General features: G+C 33.2%; 1 protein-coding gene across 1 annotated transcript in view; it reads right to left on the bottom strand.

Annotated features, from left to right (window-relative positions):
- Positions 1-3,728: 3,728 nt before the first annotated feature.
- The window catches only part of LOC148946747 (uncharacterized), a 535,196-nt gene continuing 522,580 nt past the window's right edge, over positions 3,729-16,344 (bottom strand). Inside the window, exons 4-5 of the mRNA XM_089096415.1 lie at positions 14,119-14,300; positions 3,729-8,623 (exon numbers count right to left, since the gene is read on the bottom strand). Coding sequence (XP_088952541.1) covers positions 7,848-8,623; positions 14,119-14,300 — 958 coding nt within the window. The 3' untranslated portion in view covers positions 3,729-7,847. The remainder of the gene's footprint in view (positions 8,624-14,118; positions 14,301-16,344) is intronic.

Here is a 16,344-nt window from a genome sequence, read left to right as displayed (position 1 = left end):
AAGGGAAGACCGTGTGATAGTGCAGGGAAAGCCGCTCTCGGGGAAGCACTCCGGTACTATGCCAACAGTGAAGAACCTGTACCTCTGACGATCATTTTAAGAAAGATGGCTCATAGTCTCTCTGAAACTAGCTGTGATAGTTTGACATACAACTTTCGTCAAGCCAAGGATTTGCTAGTCACTGAGTATGGCGAACGAGTGGTTGTGTCCGATTCAAACGGGAAAGAGGCACTCGTAATATTTAGAGATACGGTTGACAAGATATTACGAGAATATCATCAAGATGTGAAAGCAGATAGTGAAAACGGAGAAAGGGATCAGCTTATCAAAGTCGTTGGAAGAATAATAAGAAGTGAAATCAAATCCATTACGACCAGGAAGGATTCCTGTGAATTTCTTAACGAAATATCGTCAGTAGAGAAGTGTGCCCATCTCTTTGTATACTACTTTCATCGATAGGTGTCGACATGCCTCGTCTAATATCTTCTATCGGAGAGGATATAACGTAGACATGCACACCATGGTGTTTAATGCCCCCTGTGCAAATAGGAGTGCCTTCGCAGCTGCATCATCATTTTTCATCCCAATTTTTATTTGACACACTGCACAATATCGGCTTCTGCTCTTCGTACTCAGAGGTAAAAAGATTTGAGAGATGTGGAGCAGTATATCAAACGTTGTTGGAAGAGTCCATAGAGGACGCATTTTTTTTCAGTATGTAGGATAAAACGTCGATTATAATATTGCTACTATGGACGGTCTGAATACCTTTCATGGAATGGGTCTTATTGAAGTGTCTACACCTGAGTGTCCGGCAACGGAGCTTTCACTGCCAAGAAAAGAAGTAAGTGGAGATGATATGAAGTCAATCGGCACCGTGCCATTCTACACTTACCAAATACCCGCCAAGTCGCAACCAAGGACTTTTGTTTGCTTGACAAAAAATGGTGACACTTATGACAATGAATGGATGTTGAAACGCTCTGGCGCATCTCTGGCTTTTTCAGAAGCTCATACATGATCTGGTCGGCCTTTATGTGGTCAATACACCAAAAGCTACCTCATCCGGGAAAATCGAATATTCGTTTTTTGCCAAGGATTAACCACAACCCAAGCGATATCTCCTGTGTTTATTCTACACTTATGCACGCTAACGAGCGCGCCAATTGAGCTGGAGAAAACTCTAGTCATTATCTTTGACCAACCGCTTTACTGGAAGGCGAAGTGTATCGTCGATGCAGAGCGTGCCACAAGTGCTTTAAGAAATGATATTGTTGTCCTGGGTGGATTCTACACACGCATGAGTTTCCTAGGAGCTATTGGCTTCCTTATGGCTGACTCGGGACTTTTGGAAATCCTAAGTCAAGTATATGCGCCTAACACTGGGCGTAGTATGTTACAAGGCAAAGCTGACTCTCGTGCAGTGAGAGGCCATGGTCCGTTGGAGGTAGCCCTTTATGTAGAACTTTTATCATCAGAACTGGGTAACAGAGCGTTTGATGGCAATGACATGCTACCAGAGCAAAACAGGCGTACGAGTCGTTCCTTGAAGGAGATGACATCGACGAAGTGCAGGTGTCGGAAGCAGCAGAGCTTATCTATGAAATAGTTCAAAGTGCAAAAGAACGATTAGCCGAGTCCAGAACTGCCCTTCTTTAGTTTCAGAAACCTGGACCGTTTGCCAAGCAACGTCTGGCTGAGATACAATATCCAGACTTTACGACATAGAGAAACCACCAGTGATTTCACTGTTACTTAAAGATTGGATTTTTAAGGATGCCTGCAAGATCTCCATGACACCAGGACCCAACCACCAGAAGATTGCCAAAGCTGGAGAGAAAGCTTTGCTCCGCATATACAAAGGGAAAAGCAATGAGAAGACCCTGAAGGATGTCCGGGTGCGAGCATTTACAATGTGGGTTGCAAGTGCAAATGCTTTTGTTCAGGCAGAGCGGCTTCCACCGACTTTGGCTGCCGCAAAGTATCCCTTTTACAGGTGCTATTTTCAAATAATGAAGTGGCAAGACACGTCTAATTCGCTAAAGCCCGAAGAGTGGGGTTGGCGCCTCTCTTTGTGACGGAATATGTATCTTCCCATTATGACAGATGCTTCACCAGCACCGAAGAACCTATTGAAGATGGTGTGGTGCCAGTGCACCAGCGGGTGCGAGTCGCTCAGATGCAGCTGCCGTCGGAACGGTTTGCCGTTCTATAATATAAAGGGGCGTTATGCACTAACGCTGCAGCAAGACAGGATGAGGACTATAACAAAGACGAGCAGGAAGAAGAAGTAGCTTTAGGTTATGTTTTAAAATCAAAATGTTCTTGTGATTAATGTACCTGAGTTCTAAACGTTTTTCTTTTATAACTGATTGATCTGAAGTTTTGATCTCGATTAAAGAAGTTGTTTTTCAAGATATTATGCTTAGCAACCCCTCATATTACAGGCCCCTTAGAGGTGGGAATGAGGTAAATAGTAAATAAAAACTGCTTTTTGACCTCATTTTTGGCAATATGGTACTTTATTTGATATAAAATGATCCTTTAGCCGCAGGAATCCGGCAAATAATGATCTGCGTACTCTACCCCCCCCCCCTCCCGTTTCGCGAAGGTGAAAATTGATACTGGGGTACGGAAAAACAGATTTCTGACGTCGGATTCGGATTCTTCAGGCTTGATTTGATTGAAAACGACCATTTAAACCCAAAAATACGTCCAAATAGAAATTCTGATTTTCCCCCTTCAAGGGGGATTTTGGGTAGTTGTGCAAGGGGGATTGGGGGGATTTTTCTGGGGTGATTAAGCTGATTTTTCTGAACATTTTGGTGTAAAAAAAAATTCTGTTGCAATTTCCCTGAGGAAAAACCGTATTTTTCCTCCACTAAGTGGTTGTCCAACTGTTTAATAGTTGTTTTTTTTTTTTTTTCTTTTTTTTTTCTTGAACGATTGAGAGACATTTATTATAACAAAGAAACATAAACTAGAGTTCAACCGCCAATCTGAGAAGTAAAGCACTTGTTCGAAGTTTGCAAAAATAAATTCCAACAAGAGAAAAAATGGACACGCCGTTCATGACACACTTCCTTATTGGCTTCACAACAAAACAATTTAGTGCAACTGCACTATTCTATTCATACCCTGATAACTATTATTTTACTACCCCACCCAGTAAAAGCTAAAATTTATTTTACTAAAAATACTTAAATGAAGAAGCGTCACGATAGTATGTAATGTAAAAAAATTATCTATAAACAAAGACGAGTTGAATATAATCTCTTACATTTCCAGGAAATAACTACAAGTCACTACTTCCAATTTGTTTTTTTTTTTTTTTTTTTTTTTACTTTTCTCTTAGATATTCATTTTTATCAAGCAACACTATTAAAAGTAAATATGAATGCCTGAACTCTGTTGTATACGTAAATGCTTCCTAGAATAAGAAATTGGAGAGAACAGGGCCTTCCTTCCCTACTCAATATCCACCAATAGAAATAGAACACAAATAGTTTTGTAGAGAGGAGTTGAAAAGCTCAATTCAAAGATATTTGATCATTATTGATCATTTAGAGAAAAGGAACATTCAGCAGTAATAAATTTTTTAGTTCTAGGATATATTATTGTCTTAAATGGATACAAGTGGCAGATTTTTTTTGTTTTGATGTCCTTGGGGCTTTAAAAGCCAAAAAACTGTTGTGTTGACCTGCTACATAGCCAGGGATCTCTCAAAAGATAAAGCCGAACACCTAAAGTTCAAACTGTATTTCGCATATAAGACGGATAAGAGAAACTACAACAATCGATAAAATCTCAATAAATCGCTTAAACATTAACACAGTAAACACTAACTTATACTGATACGTAACAATTTACAAATAAAAATATGTTCAGATAGAAAAGGAATACATTACAAAAATATATCGCAGAACATGCGTAAATCAAAGATTATGTAAATCAGTATTAACTGAACATCAATAGATAAGTTAAACCTAAGTCTTGACACAAATATATTCAGACATTAATAACCAGACAGTTCCCATGAAAACTTTAAAGTTAGTCTGCAAAAAGTTATAAATATAACAAGTTAAAGATAATACTAGAGCCTAGAACTTTTGGTCTGGGCTTTTAAAACCCACCAATCGAGAAACCCGTTTTGTCACTATATTTACAATCTTCTCATAAAAGTGGCGTTCAGAGGCATGTCTTGCTTAAATTTCATGTTTATGCAAGTGTACAATCAGACCTTTATGTCTAGAACATAAAAGTTTTGCTGGACCTGCATGTGAAGGCGGCTATATCCAGTGGGTCTTTCAGCCACACGTTCATTTGCAGTGTGGATGCACCTTTTGCCATATTTTACTTCAATTATTGTGTAACTTATTTTTTTAAAGGAAGGAGGCAGGGAAGCAGGCAACCTCGATTCCACTGAGAAGATAGACTAAGTCAGTTCTTTGACCAGACAACCTCTTTTTCTAGTGCTCATCTAATTACTGTAATCAACTTCCCTGAATGAAGCTAAAATACTAGAGAGTTCTCGGACTTCAAAACCGCGCACATAAAAAGTAATGTTGCCAAAAAAAAACAAAAATAAAAACAGCGCGTCTGTCATAAATTAAATTTCTCTCATTTTAAGAGGTCCGTTCTACTCATCATGATCAAAAACGCGTAAGCCACGCTACTTTAACGTAAGAAAACTTTCTACGTTCTTTCTACTACCCTGCTGGCACGATAACTATGCCAGGTGCTTGGTGCCATCTGGCACCAGTTAGCGCGAATTGAAAATATCGTGAGAAGTCTCCAAAATATGCCTCAAGTAGACATTAGTAACGTGACCCCAAAATAGCGTGGTGAAATTGAAGTTACTAGGGTAACACAAACACATTTTTAATATTGAATAAGCTTTACGAAGAAAAATCTATCTGGAACGCTTTATTTTCAAAAACGTCCCAAAATTTATTACCGAAAAATTAAACATTGACTAGATTTATAAAAATTGGCCCCTAAAATAAAGTTTAAACTTTATCTTCAAAAAATTCAATGGTGTAGTTTGTGTTATTTTTTAAATCAACCTCACAGCTTTTGGCCACTTTAAAAAATCCACGAGAACAATATGGCTATTCCAAAGCCTCTCATCTCCAAAAATCGATGTTACTATTAGTAAAAATATAAAAAATCCTGCATATATTTGTTAGTTTCAGCTTCCAACAGACCCCTCTTAAAAAATCGTTAATCTATGAAAAAACAAACAGAATTAGGACATCTCATATCTCAAAACTTTAGTTTAGCTGGTAATTCAGTACAGCCAAGTAATTTCATTTAAATTTGAGCGTTAAGGCCTAATTTCTATCTTGCAATCAATATTTTAACAAGTTCTATTGTTGGCCTGACATTTGTCTTATGGATTTATTTTCGATGACAAGACTCAATTTTGATCTCAACATTTCTCATCAGGTTTCAACATAATTCAGCAAAAATTTTGAAATCTCTAAGGGTCGATTTGGTTACGAATGAAGAATAAAAGAAAAATATACTTCTTCATTATAGATATGATGAAGATATTTATTTTTCCAATATAGATATTTTCCTTATTTTTACATTAAATATACGGTGTCATTAAAGGTACGATCTCGCAACCTGAAGTTGTGAAATATGTAATAAGTACCCCAAGCATTTATTTCTACTTTTAAAGAATTTCAATTTCTTCTTATATATCAATTACTTTTTATTTTTCAGTTTTTTTTAGTATTTTTATTCCTTTCACAAAATCCTTAAATTAAATTCAGAAAAAGCTCTACGTAAAGCAATAGACAGCGTGTTCTTTCCAAAATGATAACAGTAAAAAGGACAAACAATGCCATCTATATGGTGCCGAAACTGTTCTAAAACACTATTCACTTTTCAATAACTATAATCTTTGACATAAACAAAAACAATTGTAAATTTTGAAAATTAAACATCAAAATAAAAATCTTTTAATCACCGGTAAAGATTGTACCAATTAATGAGACATGATAGTAGAAAGTAGTGATAAGGTAAGATTTTGGCTAATTCAAGTTTTGTATCATGAAGAATCAGACACATTTTTCCAATTTTTCACTGAGGAAGAGAGAGAGTAATAATTTTTTTGGATATCATAATTGAATGCAAGTTCCACTCTAAATCAATTTTCCTCTCTTTTTCAGAAAGTTGGGGGAGGGGTATGCGCAATAATTTTAAAGTACCAAGAAAACGAAAATTGAAACTGATTAGAAATTTCAAAAATGGAAATTGATTTGTGACTTCAATTGAATTGAATTGGAAACCTCACAACCGTATTCATCATAAAATACTAGAAAAAAAAATAATCAAGGCTCAATTTTTAATGAAAATTGACTGAACATAATGAGTGTGTTTAAAAAGTGAATCTTTCAATAGATACGTATTAAATTAAAAAGATGAAGTTTTCGAGGATTCCCTGTCGAAGTTTCCAAAATCATTTTTTATGATATGGGCAGAGAAAACGCAGTTTTTGATAGTTCTGAGATTCAAATCTAAAAAAAAAGAAATGTGGGTGGAAAATCGGCAAAAATAAGCTAAAAACACTTGGCACCAAACGGCTGAAGAAGGTTTAGCTTTTCTTTGAATGTGTAGCTGTCTATAGGTTTTAGTCTTTTTAGCTACTTTCTTAGCTATTTTCTTTTTTTTAGCTACTTTCTTTGGTTATAATTGTTTCAGTTATAAGTTTCAGTATAGGTTATAGGTTATATGGGTTATATAGGTTATATAGGTTATATAGTTATATAGGTTATATAGGTTATATAGGTTATATAGGTTATATAGGTTATATAGGTTATATAGTTATAGGTTATAAGTTTCAGTATCTTATTTTTCAATAAGAATTCAATCATTGACAAACTATGGCCGATACCTCCGCTAAGCCGTCCTCAATGCAGCACGAACGATAAAAGGAGACAGATAACTCCACAGGAAAATATTAAAGAAAAAGCTTCAAGAGACAAAACTAAAATAGAATAAACATTTTTTTGCGAAGCGTTGTCTTTTCACGGTTGCTTAAAAAACGGCCTCTTCTATTTAAGTTTTATTCACTTCCTCTTTTTTATTTGTTCTGTGGAATTTGATTAATAATTTTTAGTAGTCTTTCTGCACTATGGGCAGCCGAACGGAGGTCTAGGCTGAAATAATTGCATTTCCCATTTTTTCACTGCTTCTCTTTGACCTTGTTTTTTATCAATGTCATATGTCTTCTATTTTTTCCATACTTAGCCAGTGTCATCTCAGGAGTTACTGGCTTTTGGTAACTGTATATGAAGTTAAAGAACATCAGATACAGTCAAGGCCGTACCCAGGATTTTTTTCGGAGGGGGTTTTACTCAAAGATTTTTTTTCGGGAGTGGGGGGGGGTACACAAAAAAACGCATACAAAATTTTTTTATATCCATTTTTGTTACGTTTTTACGAGCCAAAAAATATATTTCGGGAGGGGTTGAAACCCCCTAACCCCCCCTCTGAGTACGACCTTGGATACAGCCTTTAGGCGTGAGAGCAACAATTTATTGCTTATTTTTCTTGTTTATATTTATTGTTTATTTTTGTTTATTATTCATATTTGTTATTTATTGTTGTATTGCATTCATTGTTTATTCTTGTTGGTATTGTATATTTTTTTTGTTTATATTTATGATCCTTGTTTGTATTTATTGTAAATATATAATATTTATAAAATACATCGAAAGGAAATTAAAATGACATATTTTTCTTACCACTATCTTATTACAATTATCAAGTAAAAATGACAAAAAAGTACGCAGTTTCTATCACAATATCACCGGCGTTTAAATCAGTTCAAACGATTATTCAAAAATTGACGCAAGGAATACGAAAAATTTTTCAACATAGGGAGAATCAGTGGAGCGCTTTTCGCACTCAACACTGCCATCTTTATTTTTATCACTATTCTTCCGAAAGCGTCGCTTTTTTCCCTGTTTCACACCATCTTGATAATTCCTCTTACGTCTCAAATAGGAAGCATCAACTTCAATAAGGTCGCTACAACCTGAACTTGAATTTAACAACAAATTTATAAGTTGTTCCTGTTCTTCTGGTAATAGCAGTTGAGAATTCATTGGACCTTTCATAAATTGTTCATAGCTCATGGCAAGGTATCGTATAGTCCATAATAGGTCACCGAGTACATTTCGCTGGTCAGCTGGGGTTGATTCTCGATTTTGTCGCTTGCACTCACAAATCGCCCAGCTTTTCAGAGCGTCAAACACTTCCAGTTCATCAAATAGAATTAAAGTATCACGTTTGGTGATCAACTCGACGGCAGATCGATCAAGATCTTCGAATTCTTCAGAGTTAAGAAGAATACTTGCATTTTTGTCAATAAAATCTAAGAATTTCTTCACCAACAGAGAGCAAACACTTAATCCATCTTGAATAACCGGGGTAAAAGATTCAAGAGGTGGGGCAGTGGGATCGGTTGTCAGGGCAGGAGTGGGATCTGGTGCCTCATAGTTTGGTGCCCCATCTTGAATAACCGGGGTAAAAGATTCAAGAGGTGGGGCAGTGGGATCGGTTGTCAGGGCAGGAGTGGGATCTGGTGCCTCATAGTTTGGTCGACATCCTGAAATGAATAAGACTAATTAATAATTCAAATCAATTTTGCAGACAAGAAACTTACATCTCCTTATATTACCAAGAAAATCAAAATCAAACATTTTTATCAAAACATTTTAGCCCCCTGAACCAATCATGGATCTATCATAACTGAACCACAAATTTCTTATAGGTTGTCTTAGACTTTAGAGTTATAAATTTCTTGGGCCAGCAACATATTTTCGTCAGTGTTGCCAAGTTGAAGCGTGAAAATGAATAAGCAAAAATAATTAGCTGAATTAGATAATGCTTCTTATCCGTAAAAACTCGAACATTCACAATCTATTAATTTGCAAAGACAAAGACACCTTTAAAGGAATATCACGCCTTTTTAAGCTTTTTGATCCCATATTTAGCTTATTATTCACCAGTGTTTCTTTCTTCTTTTAATGTAGAACATGCATCTACCAAAAACTGCATAATTGCATATGGAGGCCTTTTCCCATTAAAAGATTAAATTCTTTTTTTTTCTTTTTTTTTAAATTCTTTTACATTAAATTGATGATATCTCATTTCCTTGATACTCGAATGCAACCCAAAACTTTCAAACAGTTCATCGAAGCTTAGCTCATGATTTTGTTTTCCCTTCTTCTTCTAGTTCTTTGTTTCTTTTTATCCTTTCTTTAAGGAAAAAAACAAACTATTTTAGTACAGAAAAAAGAAATAACCCACATTTTGGTCCCAAATTTTGGCCTGATAAGATATATGGCTTAAATCTTAGTATCGTGAAATTTTACAATTTATGCAGGGGTGTAATTTTGTCAAAATCCTAGAGGGGTAAAGTTTGGGTCGATTTTCCAGATTCAAGTAAAAATGACCAAGTTAAAAATGAAAAATGAGCCATATAGTACCATAAAGCAAAGATATAATAAAAAACACTGATCGGTTTCAGCAGATGCCTGAATTATGTAGGCGTATCTTAGTTTTTACAAGATTTTTGAAGACGTTATATCTCAGCTGGGCGGACAGACTAGAGTCCAGGGGTTCTCACCCCCCCCCTGCTCCATGGCAAATAAAATCCCTGATTATAACGCAAAAGATTATATATCTTTTATCTTATTGCTATTTAAGAAAAATGAAGAAAGATCCACGCCAAGATAAACAATTATTTTTCAAGTCTACACGCTAATAGGAGCGTCACAAATGCCTTTAAACAAAGAATCATTTTTTACTAGTAGTATCAATTAAAGAGTGACAGGGAAACATGTAGATATTTTAGCCTAGACCCTCCCCCCAGACTTAGATGGCGGGGGGGGGGGCATTTTCATTGAAAAACATCTTTTTTGGTATTTTCATCGAAAAAATGATTAATTTACCCCCACCCCCTCCCAACCTCTAGATTCTGAAAAAAAATGCCACCTCCCCCCTTATATTTTTGTGAATTATCGCTACTGCTTTCATTACATTCTTTCTGCTGCAAATTTTTTCATTTTATTATATATATATATATATATATATATATATATATATATATATATATATATATATATATATATATATATATATATATATATATATATATATATATATATATATATATATATATATATATATATATATATATATATATATATATATATATATATATATATACATTTTCTTCCTCCTTTTAAAGAAAACCCCCCAACCCTTCCTAATACAAGACTCAATGCTCGTAGAGCTCCAAATACCCAACTTGACTTGTTTCCCCAAATGTTGACCGTGAGGTACAAAAACTCTTTTGTCCCCTATTTTGTTTCCCATTTTAATAACTAATTTAACTTTTTGTTTTATGTTTATCCTCAAACATCTGTTTTATTATTGATGTAATTTTTGTCTTATGTTTATGCCATAATATTTGTTTTGTTATGGTAATTCTGACATGCTTATGCTAAATTTTGTGCTATTTTAGTCAATAAAACATATTCTATTCTATTCTATATATATATATATATATATATATATATATATATATATATATATATATATATATATATATATATATATATATATATATATATATATATATATAATAAATAAATAATATAATGAATAAATAATAAAATAAAAAAAATTTGCAGTAGAAAGAATGTAATGAAAGCAGTAGCGATAATTCACAAAAATATAGAGGGAGGGGCGGCATGTTTTTCCAGAATCTAGCCGTTAAGAGGCGGTGGGGATAATTTACCATTTTTTTCAATGAAAATATATATATATATATATATATATATATACATACATATATATATATATATATATATATATATATCATATACATACATATATATATACATACATATATATATATATATATATATATATATATATATATATATATATATATATATATATATATATATGATATATATATATATATATATATATATATATATATATATACATACATATATATACATATACATATATATATATATATATATATATATATATACATATATATATATATATATATATACATTACCCGCCAGCTTTTTTTTAAACCTTATCAGACATTTATGTTTGGTTAAAAGAAATTGTCTTCCTAACCTCAGATAACCTTATCATGATTACCTTATAAGTGAAAACCTCATAAGATAAGTAATAGCATATATTACAAAACCCTTAGCGTGGGTGCAGTTTGCCATTGTGTACTCACGACTAACAGTTATAAATAGACAAAAAACATAAATAAATAGACTTGTCTTTTTTAAAAAAAATTTTTTAAAAAAAAAAACTTTAATCTCTAAACATACTAGAAAGGAAACAAACTACTATCTCATATATATCTGGATGAATTAAAATTAGTGAGACAAAAACAGAAAGTGTATATGTGTGTGTGGGGGGGGGACCATTTTTTACTTTTTAGTTCATTGGAAGGTGCATTTGTCATTTTTTTATTATGTTTATTCAAATATTTTTAGACTGTGATTAATCTTTCAGAAAAGAAATTAAATCTTTTATAAATCGTTCTAAGGTAATAGATTCATACGAACAAAATTTGTTCAATTAAAATTTTATTTCCATTAAGTTTGAAAATTTTATTACCCTATTAAAATAAATCTTAACTAATTAAATTAATTTAATTAAGAATAGGGGCTCAGTTTATTGAAATGGCAATATTTAATTAAAAGGACATTTAATTGACAGGGCAAGAGATAAAAGCAATATTATACCAGAAAATACATCTAAGGGCTTTTACCAGATAAAATAAATTTATTATCCGAAAAAAAAACATCTTTTTAACAGCCACCAGGGATACGCATTAGGTTGTTTGCGATAGTTAGGGATACGCATTATGTTGTTTGCGATTAGGTTGTTTGCGATATAGCATGTTTTTAACAACCACCAGGGATACACATTAGGTTGTTTGCGATAGTTGTTTCCATCGTTAGAACTTATTGTATATTCAAAACTTTACTTAAAAAAAACACAAATAAAAACTAAATCAGTATTAACTTGCCAGATAGAGGGTGGATAATTAATTAGGGGACGCCAGCAAATATGAGCTCTCCCATTTGCACTATTTGCCCGTTCACTGTTGTAATTAGTGCGTCTTTTGACCTTCTGCATGGGCATCTGTCCCTAAAACTACTACCATTGGATCTGCTCCTGGAGGAGGTAACGTTTTAGCCTATTCCTAAAATGGTTAGCATTTTCTACCAGCCTAAACATGTCATTTTGTTTTCTGATAAGAGTAGGCTGCGCAAAATATGTCAAGAATCAAATTAATATATCTAGCTTACGTTTAATGGATGATTGTATACAAATCTCTTCAAACTATTTTAAAAATAATCCTCAGAAATTAGGGCTTATATCCTCATGGGTGCCTCCATCCCCCCTGCATAACAGTAATAACAGTTTATGTGTACAATAGCCAATAATGACGGTGAAAAAACGAACAACCAGACAGAAAAACGATAAGAAAAGCAGTCCTATGGGTCAGTTTTATTATCAGTTATTTCCAAAACTTTCGATTTTTTCCCGGATCCTTCTTCATAATTATTGTTATCCAATTACTGTTATCAATAAACCTTTCTCCAAAAAAAATTCCTTAGATCCACCAATTCTTTACATTCCCCCCAAAAATTTTAAATGTTTTTACAAACTCAGAATCGGGTTTCAGGTAGTAGATACCGCTAGATTCTCGACAATTAAAGAATTAACTAATAAAAAGTTAAGTAATGATTTATGGCTATATTTAACTCCCTTTGGTATGGATACCTTAATTAGAATAGATGAATGCAAGGAGAGAAATCGCATGCGTGCATTCAAAAAACTATACGTTACACAACATTAATTTTTACAATTTATGGTAAAAATGATATTTGATTAATTTTTTTAAACTCTTATAATATGAACTGATCAACTAGTTTTATAAGTTCTTTTCATTACCTGTCGGCACTTTTTTTAAGTTAAGTAATAGTAAATGGCTAAACTTAACTCCTTTTGATATGATTACTTTAGCCAGAATCGATGAATGCAAGGAGGGAAATCGCATGCGTGAATTCAGAAAGACGGTTACATGACGTTAATTTTACAGTTTGTGATAAAAATGATTTTTGGTTAATTTTTTCAAACTCTTATAATATGAACCGATCAACTGGTTTTATAAGTTCTTTTTTCATTGCCTGTCGATAGTTATTTTTTTTTACTTCTATTTGATATTAGGATCAACTGTGAGATATTCAAACACACGATCCGTATCGTTTAACCGAGCTATCCGATTTCCAAAAGAAAAGCCATAATTTATTTTCAGTAATTGTGGGCTATATTTTTTGTATTTCATGTAGTAATTGTATTTTTTTCTAAATAATTATATCCATGAGACGTAAATTTCTGAACTTTAAGATATCACTTTTATGAGAGGCATGATAAGCCAAAATTTTGGTTAATCTTGTTTTAACAAGTTTAGTTCAAAAACTGAGTTATGTATATACAAGTTTCATTCCAAATTTTTCCTCCATAAAAACCATCAGCTTTAATTTTTAATTTTGCGGAGCAATTTTAAAATTAATTTTGGGGTTTATATAAAAAAACACGATAAATTACATACAATAAAATTTTAAGATAATAATAAATAAATGTGAATAATTAATAAAAAATAAATGGGTAAAAGTAATAAAAAAAACTATAAATTTTTTTTCTTCAAAGTAATGGAAGGATAGTAAAATTCGAATTCTAACAAATATAAAACTATATAAAAGTTGAGACAAAAAAAAATGTAAGAACATAAAAAGGAAGTTTGCTCCTTAGTTTACTTGATGCATTTCTACCAACAAGTTCTGGAAGACCCCCTCTCCTCCTGGAAAAACAGAGAAAATCGGAAAACAAGGAACGCGCGCAAAATAAAGCACTTTCTCAGTATACCAGAGCTGGATGAAGTTCTTAAAAAGAAGGCATATTTTAACAAATTCGCTTAAATATTTTTTTAACAGACAAATGGCATATTTACATTAAAAAAAATTAGAATAAAAAATTACTTACCACTTGGGCAGTAGAGCAGAACGTGTTGAAGAACTTCTAAAACGTTGGAAATGGTGAGGTTTTTCCTGAGGTAATCAACACGACACTCTGTCAATTCCGAGCACAAATACTGTTGCGATGCAGCCAGTGTTGCAACAGCAGTGTGGACAGACCTTAAATCAGCCGGTTCAAAATGAAGAAATCTGCAACGATGTTTACCATTAACCATGTTTATTATCGAAACATATTCTAACTACGCAATAACACTTAAAAGTTAACAATTTTCAATATAATTGATGAATAAACTTAAATTCTCAGCAAATGAACCAGAATTGATAAATACAAAGATGTCCATAGACAAGGACTCTAAGGAGAGGGGTAAACTAGAGATATTTGCCTTACCCCCTGATTTCTCACCCCAGCCACCCCCTTCCCCCGATTCCGAAACTTACCCTTCTTTTGGTATTTACATAGAAACAAAATCTAAAAAAAATCCGTCTCTAATTTTTTTTTTTTTTTATTCCAACTACTTGGAAAAAAAGCACAAATTTCTAAATACCTTAAGAACAAAATACGGAATATGAAAGGGGATTGGATAAGCCGATAGGACGTATTTCCTTAAAATGGTAATTTATAAATTTAATATTGAAATAGATTGCAAACTGTCTTTAGTCTCACAAAAAGGGGAAAATCAAAAATCATATTTTTTAAATTCTGTTGACGACACTAGACCCTCAAGGTTCAAACCGGCGATGCTGATCTCTGCTTCGTGGTCCTTCAGCCAGGAAGTGCAATGGGAGGCTGGGGCCCACCATCTTGAGTATTTGCAAACCCTTCCTGCTTACCATTCCCAGAGTTCTCCAGGTACCCATTTAGAGCTGGCTTGACTCTGGCTGAGCTTACAGAGTCAGGCCACTGACCCCCATCCCAAACTAAATAACTGGCCACGCCAGGAATAAAACCCGTACCCTCGGACAAACGATTCCCAACCCACGACACCAACCACTTAGCCAGGACGGCTTTAAATTCTGTCACTTTACCTTTATTGCGGGACAAAAGACGGTGTACTTTTTTATATTTTTTTCTAGTTGAAAATAATGCTTCCAATACCCCCAAACTTAACCACAAATCTAAGATTGTCGTGATATTCAACCAAATTTTTTTGGGGGATCGAGGGGGTCGGTGAAAATTGCACCTTTTGGCACAAAAGAAAAGTATTTTTTAGGTTTCTTTTTACTTTTTTTTTATTTTAGTAGCAAAATATCACGTATGTCTTCTTTCCTATTTAGCTGTAACCAAAATTAATTTTTTTTTTTTTTTACTTCTGGGGCTAAGGCCTAAGACAATAGTTGCAAGATGAGGATTACGTCTCATTCAAAGAGCCTATTTTACTTGCCTCCAACCCAATGTGTGAAATTATGTTAGGAAAGGCAATAAAAGTTACAGGTAAATAATAATAAATTGAATTCCTATATTCCTTGGGCAACAAGTACGATAGATAGAAAATTGTAATTTACAGGAAGGAAAGATGAATAGGAAATATGCACCGACGGGCAGACAGTCTAAAAGAAGGAGTAGAACTCAAAATCTTGTTCAATGGAGGCTAAAAATAGTTTAATTTACTTCTTGACAGATTTACTTAGAAAATGAATAAAAAATCGTAAAATTAAATTTAAATCAATTTTATATATTTTTATGTATTTTATATATATTTATATATTTTATATTTTTTATATTATCTATATATATTATAGAAAATTTTCAGTTTAGAGTATTTTTCTTATCGAAAATGTAAATTAGCAAAATACATAAGTTTTGGTTAGACTTTAGATGGTTTTTGGTTAATCATAACAAGTCCTTAAGGATGTATATGGTGCCTTTGTATCATAATACGCGGCCAAAAAAAAGGGGGGGGGGGGATTTCCCTCTATATTTTGAAAATAATTTTTTTTTTTTAGTTTCACTGGAAAATGCCCTTTCTTCGTATTTTCATTGACAAAACAACAAGAAAAATGCTCCTCCCCCTTGATTTCTAAAATACACTAACTTCTATCTACATTTTCGTGAAGTGACAACCCTGACCACAGTCATTCTTTGTGTAAGCATTGTCATCAATACAAGCGAATTTATGGTGGGGGCAAACTGTATTTTAAATATTTCGGAAGGACATATTTTTTTTTAAATAGAACCCCACCCTGAAAAAGAAATTCTTCAATGAAAATACCCCAAAATTTTTATTTTTCAAAA

Source organism: Artemia sp. Qi Xiang Cuo, chromosome 11, assembly GCF_049724085.1.
Source record: "Artemia sp. Qi Xiang Cuo chromosome 11, ASM4972408v1, whole genome shotgun sequence".
NCBI classification, from domain to species: Eukaryota; Metazoa; Arthropoda; class Branchiopoda; order Anostraca; family Artemiidae; genus Artemia; species Artemia sp. Qi Xiang Cuo.
Note: the sequence above shows the minus strand (reverse complement) of the source record. Positions and strands in the feature narration are given on the sequence as shown.